General features: G+C 42.4%; 2 protein-coding genes across 2 annotated transcripts in view; one reads left to right on the top strand and one right to left on the bottom strand.

Moving 5' to 3' along the window:
* The window catches only part of LOC125298647 (uridine phosphorylase 1-like), a gene marked incomplete in the record, with an annotated part of 8,940 nt that extends 6,752 nt beyond the window's left edge, over window positions 1-2,188 (bottom strand). Inside the window, 1 exon segment of the mRNA XM_048249483.1 lies at window positions 2,180-2,188.
* A 1,207-nt stretch (window positions 2,189-3,395) lies between these two features.
* LOC125298282 (uridine phosphorylase 1-like) lies at window positions 3,396-10,453 on the top strand. Its single transcript, XM_048248984.1, has 4 exons — window positions 3,396-3,649; window positions 3,752-3,910; window positions 4,159-4,304; window positions 10,321-10,453. The coding sequence occupies exons 1-4, from the start codon at window positions 3,572-3,574 to the stop codon at window positions 10,451-10,453; spliced, it is 516 nt and encodes a 171-aa protein (XP_048104941.1). The 5' UTR covers window positions 3,396-3,571.
* Window positions 10,454-10,823: the final 370 nt, after the last annotated feature.

The following is a 10,823-nucleotide window of genomic DNA, read 5'->3' as shown; positions in this document are numbered from 1 at the left end:
TCGGTCTCTCTCTGTGTAGCAAAAGTTAATGATATTGTAATGTGTGTCAGTGTTTTTAATGTGTTTCAGTGTTTCAGCTTGTGTAAAATGAATGAAATATGATGATAAATAAAAGTGTTTCATGTAAGATTGTTCTGTGTGACTTAACATTTCACTTGTTTAAATACTTAAACTGAATATTGTTGTCATAATATGTAAGTGTTGGTTGATAGATAAATACATTGATTAATAAATAAATGCAATTGAGGAATACTAAATTAAATTAAAAAAAAAAAAAACAGTAACAGTAACAAAAAACAGTACTGTACTGTATAGTACAGTACAGTACAACCTTGTAGTAAAAACAGCAATCACATGATTACTGTAAACTGTATTACAGTACTGTATCGCACCTTAATTCTACGGTAAAGTACTGGCAACCGTGCTGCCTGTACTGTACTGTAATTTTACAGGGAATTTTCTAAGAGTGTAGCCTAAACGTCATAGCGGTTTTTTTATTTATTGTAGGCCTATTATTAAAGTGTTGTTTTTCATCTAAAGGTTCAACGTCATGCTTATGCACTAGAGGCATACTAGGCGCTCTCCCCAATCCTAGACTTTCACGTTGCTTGTTTGTAATGGATGCAAAACAGCCTATTGCTGAATGTCTATGGAGGGACGAATTAAGCTGTCCTCCCGACCACCCCATGTAGGCTAGCCTACATGCACACATATGCACACAAAGTGCATAAATAAAGTGCATGCACACATATTCTCTCACGGGATCAAAATAGTATATGCTTAGGCTATACCTGTGTTTCTAGCCTCCTATACGTATTGCAGGTGAGACATGGAAAAGCAGTTTTAGAAAAATGAGTTTTGCCATGTTATCCTGGAGAGTGACGGCCTGTGGGTCATGAAGGGCAGTTATTTGGATGTGCAGTGGCCTTAACCACGTAAAACAGAGTGAAATAACATTTTGTATAGAAACATTATATCATTGGATATTTTTCTAGCAATTTAGCCTAAACGGCATAGTGCATGGTATTTCCATAACCGCGAGACAGCACTTCACGATGACGGCAATGAGTAGTTAACAGACAAGACGCAATCTATCTGAATATCTGCAATCTATCTGAAATAACACCTATTTGAAGCCCATTTTTCTTTTATGTAACATATTGTGTGTTAGTGTAGGCTACATAGTTTAAACTGTGTAGGTATATGTTTAAACAGTAGGGCCTAGTGCGAGTTCAATGTCAGCATGTCGACTTTAAAGTCGACACGTCGAGATTAAAGTAGATATGATATTTCAACTTTATTCTCGAAATGTCGAGTTTAATGTCGACGTGGCGACTTTAAAGTCGACACGTCGAGATTAAAGTCGACATTAAATTTCAACTTTATTCTCAAAATGTTGAGTTTAATGTCGACATGTCGACTTTAAAGTCAACATGTCGAGTTTAATCTCGCCATGGCAAAAATATTTTTTTCTCTTCATGTGTGGCCCTAATACTCCGTCGTACAAGACTCATCATGGATATAACACGTTTTTAAACAACGAAAACAGAAAGGATGGGGACAGCAAATGTAGAGGAGTTATTTCAGATAGGCAAGCCGCAAGAACAAATTTACAGTAGGCAAAATCGGTGCGCTTGTGTGTAACTTTGTCACCATCGCCTCTGTTTCAGTGAGGGTAAAAAAAAAATCGCTAAACTTTAACAGAGTAGCCTAATTACTGTAGCTGTGCAGATGATATAGGTTAATCAACGTCCAAGCTTCCGTGAAAAATAGGATTGTATTAAGTTGAGGCAAAGTGAGTAGTAAGATGACAATTTTGAATCTTGAATCTTGTCCTAATGTGGGCGGGACAGGTTGGCACTGACTTTGGGGTTGGCTGGCACGTTACATTCCCAAGCTTTCAGTTTATCACAATTTGACCATTTTAACGCATTGTAAGACGGAGAAATATAACCGTGAATGAAAAGTGTTCTAACCAGCCCCGGTCTCCTCTATGTTAAATGCATTTCCTCACTCTAGTAACAAAAGTTAATCGAAATTAATGATACCGCACGGTACATACGCATTTGAAAGAGATTTAACGTGTTTAGAAAGAGATAATAGCACTTTTGATTGGTGTCCCAGGTGTCATTATTTTCCAAACTTGTCACAAAACACACTAATTGAACGGTAAACCTACCTTTCCCCTCCTTTTTTCTCATAATTAAAGCCCGATGTCATTTTCCGTCGAAAAAAGAACCAGGCAAGTTGTATACCGGATGGATATTAGCCTATTGCCTGTAAGGAGACCGCTAATGACAACGTGATCACAAAGCTAAGGGAGTAAACCCATGTACGAAAAGTCGTGTCACGATAGATAGCTGTATGATTTACAGTTAACCACACCCCCATACACGGGTTTGCCGTTTGCCAACGGAGGAGGTGAGGTGAGGACAATGACATGCGTGCGCAACCAAGAGGCAGAAAGCACCATAGAACAGCATAGAGCAATGCAAAAGAGCAAAAGAATAAAATGAGTTTTTGTGCTGAAAACTGCACCAATTCGAAATCACGATGGTTAGAGAATGTTAAATATGTTCAATATCCCTTTTGTCTTCGCCAAAAATGACAAAATACGATGTTATATTAATAATCCAAATGAACGTCAAACTTTGAAATATAGTCTGAAATGAGATGTTATTATCATTGAGACAACAGGAGTATACCAAAAAATCCGATTGTAGCTTACAGCAGCCAACTATTTAGGTTAAGTTTATAACGTTGTTTAAAAACGTGTTATATCCATGATGAGTCTTGAGTTACTGAATTAGCTTATAACATTGTGCTGAACCAGCAACTATAGATATTAAAAGAAAACAACAAGTAGCCATAGCCTACAACTTCTGTAGGGTGTGTATTCTCTCTCCTGATCAAACAAAAGGTGTGCGCGTGCAAGTTCTGCTTAAGTTGATTTTGATAACGTGTTTACAAACTATTTACAGGAAATTGTAAATAGCTTAGTACTATCTTGCAGTTAATGGGATACTGTGCAGAGTTGGGAAGTTATAGGAGGCAAATTTGGCGTGAATACACACACACACACACTGGACATTTTCTCTCGTTGTTGAGTAGCACAGTGCGTATAGGCCTATACGGTCTGCTCTACTTCCGCTGGCTTTCCAAATGTTAACTTTGTTGCAGCCTCTGTTCAGGTGAATTAAGATTACTGCAAGCCGTAAAGTTGATTTATTTTGTACAATGGATTTGTAGGTATTGAAGTTTAGGCTATGTGAGACTGCCCTCATGCGCCAGATCACGTAGATTAATACTTCAGTTTATTTGTGCAGGTGTATTGCTTTGTTAGATTGGTGATTAAACCTTAGCATATTATTGCATTCAGCCCTCTTTGTTAACAATAGACTGATGGAGGTTGTAAACTCTAAGTCAGTCAGGTCAGTGATGTTTGAGTTAATAGAATGGGTTTTACTCGGAAAGTGTTACAATTCTAGAAAGGAGTAATGTTTGCCCTGAAACATTTGTTTATATTCTTAGCTGTAGTAATGTACTTGTGCACAATCCTAATTTGGATGCCATGAAAGAGGATATACTTTACCATTTCAACTTGGGGACAGCTACACATGATTTGCCAGCCATGTTTGGAGATGTCAAGGTAAGTCAACATACACAACAAGTTTATAGAGGATTATCTCTATTTAAAATTTAGTGTGATGTAGTTTTTTTTTTATTCTTTTGTACTATTGTATTTTCATAGTTTGTATGTGTAGGTGGCAGCCCGTGGAGGATGAAGGCATTCATAGAGTTCATCGGTCATGAGTTGGGCATGGCTGAGCCTAAAGCTGATTACCCCAACATCTGTGCAGGGACTGACCGCTATGCCATGTACAAAGTGGGACCGGTGCTCTCAGTCAGTGTAAGGAAATGTACACACGATTGATTTTCCCCTTGATGACAACACTTTTTCTTTTTGTCTGAAGAGAGTTTAACTCCACCAGCATGATCTTACAGACTGCTTGTCAATCTAGATTCCTGTTTCATGCTAAATTTAGTGATATTTTGACCCTAAACTCACATTCTAAAGTGTAGTTTTAGCTGGAAATGTTTTTAAACCTGCTGTTATGTCCCCTCCTTTTTTATATTTACACTCCTCATGTGTTGCAGCATGGAATGGGGATTCCCTCAATAGCCATCTTGCTTCATGAACTAATCAAACTCATCTACCATGCTCGCTGTACTGACGTCACAGTTCTGAGAATTGGAACGTCCGGCAGAATAGGTACATTTTTATTTCTGCACAAATATCATAGGTTATCATATCATCGACAGCACTGTAAATGATATTCCATGACATCAATTAGTGAACACACAGAGCACACAGTGATCACACAGTGACACACACTAACCTTGAGCAGTGATGGTTCAATAGAGATTCTGAAGATTAGTTTTTAATTGTGACATGTTTTTACTCATGCATATTCAAACTTTCCTAGTCATTCCTTTACCGAGATAAAGCCAAACATTCATAAAAGTTCAAGTTTGTAGTTGTTGCCCCCCATTTTCTCAGACATGAGACAAGCTGAAACTTTGACCACAGGAAAAATGAGGATGTAAATGGATGAGTTATTCGGCTATCTCTATCTCTGACCTGACAAAACTGAGAGGGCAGCCCAGAGGTTGAGAGTTCACAAAGGTGTGGCCTCTAAAAACACCCCTATTTATTGAGTTAGGGCTTAAAAATACCTTGTTAAATAAATATATACACTCACCGCTTTACCTGTTCAACTGCGCATTGATGGAAGTATATAGTCAGCCAATCGATGCATTTAGGCACGTAGACATGGTCACGATGATCTGATCTGCTGGATTTCAAACCGAGCATCAGAGTGGGGAAGATGGGTGATTTAAGTGACTTTGAATGTGGCATTGTTGTTGGCAACAGATGGGCTGATCTACTGGGATCACGTACATCCATCTCTAGGGTTTACAGAGAATAGTCTGAAAAAGAGAAAATATCCAGAGAGCAGCAGTACACTTAGCAAAATGCCTTGTTGAGGTCAGAGGAGAATGGACAGATTGCAGATAGAAAGGCAACAGTAACTCAAACAATCATGTAAATATGGACCAAAATCTCTGAGGAAAGTTCTGAATGCAAAAGGGGGGTCCAAGCCACTAGTAGCAAGGTCTTCCAATTAGTGGCTAGTGAGTGTATATTATTTTCATGTATATTTAAAATGTGCATATCTAATTTTGGCAACCTCACAAGATCAGAGGTATCCGGAGAGTTAAGTGTTTATTGACTTTGTGTGTGTGTGTAACTTATTTTAAACCTGGCAGTATCCGTTTCATGATTGGGTGGGAGGGTTGTGGTGATCTAAAGCCTTATGTTGTAGTCTGATGGCGCCTTTGGTATGAATCTTAAAATGCAGTGTGAACCTGTGCAGTGCCCTATGGGGTGGTGTGGGCTATAGCTTTACCCATTTATTGTGTGTGTGATCTCTTTTGTATGGTCTCTTTATTGCAGTGTCTTCTGTGTAGTAGGCTTCATAGTGGTGTGTTGTTGCCCAGGTTGATAGCATTTGGTTTTAAGATTTCATGAATCCCAGTCTGACATGTTTGGTAGCTGCATGAATTGTGTTAAATAAAGATTACTGTTTATACATCTGTGCTACTTTTTTCTGTAGAGTATTTCTCTAGTCACAACAGTCTGACCTCACATTCTAGGCTTATTACACTGGTGGCAGCGGGGATTTGCTTAGTTTCTGTGAACCCCTATAAACCTAGATACTGTTGCAAAAAAAAATGTCAGATAGAGAGGATAATGTTGGTCCTCAAGCTGTTGACCACAAGCAAGGGGTGTGGAACCATCAAGAGCTACTCTTGGCGGCCAGTGTTTATGCCAGAGACGTTTACTGGTGTAGGGTCGGGAGTGGTCCGATTGGTCAGAACAATTTGATCTGGCTGCTGATGTAAATAATTGGGATGAACCCCAAAACTTAAATTTATGTCTCTTCTACTCTGGTGGCAAAGAGATATTTATAGTGGTTTGTCTGGTGATGCCAAAGGAACCTATGTACTGCTAAAAGCTGCTATGGCTAGATGTTTGAGCCCGTGATAGTAGCTTATTGGAGTAGGGCTACATTTACAGCCGACAACTATGCATAATGAGACCTACAAGAGAATTCGGAAATGCCCTCACGGCTGCCTGCCATTAAAGCTTACCCACAGCTGATAACTGCACTTTCGATATGTTGGCAAGAGATCAGTTTCTACACATTTTGCAACTGGTGACTTCATATCAGCTCGTGAGAGCAAAACCTGATACCCTAGAAGATGCAATGATCTTGCTTCTGAATTAGAGCTTCTTAGGAATATGGAGCAAACCCATCTGATGCCTGATGCAAAAGTAAGGGGGTGGTGGTGGAGCATAAACCCAAAAAGTGATGAATAAATGCAAATGATGCTAGGAATGGTGGAGGAATTAAGGCAGGAAGTAAAATCTCTCCGTGTAACAGTGAGTAATATGCAACAGTCTATAAAAAAACCCTACTCCCACCTCAATTTTCCAGGGAGCCTGGGCTAGAGCCCAGAACAGTGGTTCACAAGGGTCCCATAGATCGAGTCAGAGGGGTGGGGTGGTTGTTGGGAGTGTGGGTGTACCAGACACATAAACGAGACTGCCCATATTTGCAGGAAAACCAGGGGGGCAGGCACCGTAGGCCACTGCCTGCCCCGGCGAAAGTTGGTACATATCTGCTCCTGTGCAAGTTAACCAGGGTGGCTCGGATACACATCAGAGCCAAAATAGGTGCCAGTCAGACTCCCTTCTCTTGGTAGATAGTGGGGCAGCATATCAGTCATACCAAAACAACTTTGGCTTGAGATCACTGAGGGGGAACAGAACTATCTGGACATCATGGGTGACGGTTCTGCAGCCAATGGAGGGTTGATGGGGATTTTTGGGAAAATGGCAGACAGTCTGCCAGTTTGACGCTTTGGCATTAATCGCTGAGTTTTTGGTAGCTGATGTGCCTTCCCAGGATATTCTTTTGGGTTTTGACTTCTTGAATAAATATGGTGTCATTGTGGACTTTGGTAAAAGGGAGTGCTGTATAATGGGTAAAATGTTTCCCCTGATTATTCCGCAGATATTGATAAACCCGGACTGTGATCGTCTTGGAAGACACTGTATTCCCCAACGTAGGAGGCAATCATTGCTGGAAAGGTGGATAATTCCTTCATGACCAGCTGTGAGGGTATGTTGGAACCATCAGACACACCATCAAACCAATGTGATGTAATGATCTCTTCGGGTGGTCTGTAGAGTGGGAGAGAGGGTAGACTGTCGATCGAAGTGATTAATGTTACTAAAAGATCCCCCACATTGAAGGGAGAGGGCATGAGGCTGGGAACATTACATACTGACATTGAGGTGAGCTGTAAGGCTGAACATTTGGGCATGGGGGGAGGATGAGAATGGCCCAAAGGAGCCTTGGTCTGTTGACAAGCTTATTGCTCATTTTGGATTACATCAGGAAGAATTTTACTCCATCTAATTTAACTGATATCCGTGAGCTGTTACAAAGAAATATGTCTGTGTTTAGTGAGGGGAGGGGGGATTGGGGAGAACTCACCCGACACTGCACCAGATCGATACAGGGATGTAAAGCCTGTGAAGTTGCCACCCCGTCAGTTCCCCTTCATTTACAACATGAGGTGTCTGACCATGTAAAGCAAATGTTGGCAAATAACATAATTCTGCCTTCTCATAGTCCCAGGCAGCTCCAGTAGTTCTGCACGTAAGCGACGGGCGGCTCCGCTTTTTTTGTGTGGATTATCGAAGTTAAACGATGTAACCAGGAAAGACGCTGCATCCGTTGTCATTGGATGCCCTTGACAGTCTGAATAAAAGCTTGCTGGTTCTCCACGCTGATGTAGCCAGTGGTTACCTGGCAAGTGGAGCTGGATCCTAGGGATAAACATAAGACTGCTTTTATCACTGCCTGTTTGAATTCAATGTCCTCAGTTTTGCCCCTTGCAATAGTCCTAGTACATTTCAGCGACTGGATGGATCTGGTGCTGGCAGATCTTCAGTGGACCACCTGTCTGGTGTACCTGGACCCATATCATAATATTTGGACGACATTTCAGGAACATTTAGGCCGCCTGGACGAAGTTTTAACAAAACTACGCCAAGCTAACCTTAAAGTCAAGCACAGTAAGTGTAACTTGTTTGCCACTCAGGTGCAGTATTTGGGACATATAATTTCATCAAAGGGGGTGAAGGCTGATCCTGGCGAAAAGTAGAGGCGGTCGCTCAGTGGCGGTGCCCAAAATCAGACAGAGTCCAGGAGCTTTGTGGGGTTAGCCTGACTATCGGAGGTTTGTGAAGGGGTTTGCTGAGATTGCTTGCCCCCTGCAACCAACTCACTGAGAAAGGCAGGCGTTTTTAAATGGACACAGCGCTGACGCCAAACAGCCTTGAACAGCTCAACTGAGTTTAATGTTCAAACTGTTCCTTATATACCCCTGATCCTCCAAAACATTCATTTTAGATATTAATGGATGCTAGCGATACGCGTGGTATCGGGCTGTATTGTCACAAGAAGAGGGGGGGGGGTGAACATGTTATAGCATATGCCAGCAGAGCACTTACTAAGCAGGAAAGAAAAAAAATATGCCACAAAACCAAGAAGGAGTTTGTTAAGTATGGTCACGCTCATCAGGCATTTTAAACATTATCTGTTTGGTAAGGAATTTGTCCTTGCGAACAGATCATAATTCCTTTGGAGGTGGCTGCATAATTTCCCAGGGGTTAGAGGGACAGTTTAGCCAGGGTGGGTAGAGCAGCTAGCAAGCTTTCAGTATAAAATTGAAACCATCGCCCTGGGCGAGGGCATGCCAATGCTGGCCCCTTTCTAGGGCTGCCTGCTTACCTGTCAACTCTAGTGCCCTCGAACCAGCCCCAGACATGGGGGCGCCTGTATTAGCTGCAGTGCAAATGTGCCTCTAATGTAACTCAGGGTGGGAAGGGGATGAGTTGCTCTGGCATACAGCTGGAAGACGCCGAAGTTACAAAGATCATTGCTCTAAAAAAGAGGGAGTGACTTGTTTGCAACCACCGGATGATTTACAAAAAGTATGCACTGGTATGGTCCCAGTCACAAATGCAGGGCTCCGGTTGGTGAGGTTTCCTCCATCAACTTCGGATGTCGCAAACCAGGTCCAGGTAGTTATTCCTACTGTAATGGTGTCAGAAATGTTAAGACAGTTGCATAATGATATTACTGGGTGGACACTTGGGAATACAGAAACTACAAGCAAAAGTGAAAGACCGTTTCTATTGGCTGGGTTGGTTTAGAGATGTAAAAGCTTACGGTGTCGTGGGATTGTGGGGTCCAGAAAAGATGTGGGGGAAACAATGCATGGGCTCCAATCCAATCCGGGTTGTAGCATCAAGCCCATATGAGCGGGGGCGTTGGACATTTTGGGGACCTCTCCAAAACCTCCAAAGGAAACAAATACATTATAGTTATTGGGGATTACTTTTTTCCAAATGGATTCGAGGCATTCCCTCTTCCTAATCAGGAAGCCGAGACGGTGGCCAAGTTGTTGGTTGAACAGTGGGTGTGCCGCCGGAGAGCCCCAGGATAATCCATACCGATCAGGGCGAAATTTTGAATCCAGGTTATTTAAAATTATGTGCCAGTTGCTGAACATTCATAAGACCAGGACATCACCTTATCATCCCTCAATCTGATTTGGAATGGTTGAAAGGTTTAACAGGACACTGGCATCCATGTTGTCTCTATTTGTAGATGATAACCAAGCTAAACTGGGATATCCTGTTGCCCATGTGATGATGGCCTATAGAAGCAGCGTGCACTCCAGTACTGGTTTTTACACCCTATAAAGTTGTTTTTGGAAAAGAGATAGTCCCTTCCCGTGGGATGTTATGCTTACAACCCTTGTTAATGGGGAAGGATTTCCTTTCCTGCTTCAGAGTATGTGGCTAGATTGTTGGAGACCTTGTTCAACAGTGGTAGAGGCTGCAAAGGGCCATCAGCTAAGAGCCCCTGGGGGAAGCAGAGAAGGAAGAATATGACCTCAGAGCACATTTCCCAATACTATTCTGAGGGAGAATTGGTGGGTCCCGGGGAAAGTTAGGAAAAAAGGGGCTCTGGTCCAAAATTTAACCTAAGGTTTATAACATTAAAAGTCACAGAGAGAATAACACAGTTCTGTATAGACTGGTCCCCAAGTTGAGGGGACAGAAATAGTGGTGCACTTCAACCCGACTTAAACCATGTCTGTCTTCTGTAACAGAGAGGGCACCAAACCAAGAGGGTGCAGAGAGCCTCACGGGACAGCTGGCATCCCACCTAAAGAGACCTGGCTGCAGACCTTTTCTGACTACAGGTCGAGAGAGCTGAGGTGCCAGAAGGAAGCCAGATCCTGAGGGTGCCCCAGTCACACCTACAAGGGGAGCAAGCAGTGTGCCAGGAAGCCAGAGCCTCCCAGTAGGATCACAAGGGCAAAAAGACACCACGACCCGGCTCTCCGCACACAGAATCAAAGGTGGTCAGAATCTTCACACCCTGGGACCATCGCAACACCCATGACCAAAGCCATTCTGAAAACGACTGGGGAGACCCAGCAAAGGTGCATCGCTATCCAAAAGACCTCATGCCAGGGCGTTCAAGAGGGCACCAGTGTGGTCCCTGGACTATGAAATGTTTTTAATCGACTTGAGGCGAGTCTGTTTTTATGGAGTGGGGTGTAATGAAATGACGTTGGATGAATGTATTTGTTATGACTGACGTATGTGG

Source organism: Alosa alosa, chromosome 7 (genome assembly GCF_017589495.1).
Source record: "Alosa alosa isolate M-15738 ecotype Scorff River chromosome 7, AALO_Geno_1.1, whole genome shotgun sequence".
Lineage (NCBI taxonomy): Eukaryota > Metazoa > Chordata > Actinopteri > Clupeiformes > Clupeidae > Alosa > Alosa alosa.
Note: the sequence above shows the minus strand (reverse complement) of the source record. Positions and strands in the feature narration are given on the sequence as shown.

Coding starts and splice junctions, on each gene's coding strand:
- LOC125298282 (XM_048248984.1), top strand. CDS start 3,572: ATGAAAGAGGATATACTTTACCATTTCAACTTGGGGACAGCTACACAT. Junction 3,911..4,158: donor GACCGGTGCTCTCAGTCAGT/GTAAGGAAATGT, acceptor CATGTGTTGCAG/CATGGAATGGGGATTCCCTC. Junction 4,305..10,320: donor TTTCTGCACAAATATCATAG/GTTATCATATCA, acceptor CTTCTGTAACAG/AGAGGGCACCAAACCAAGAG.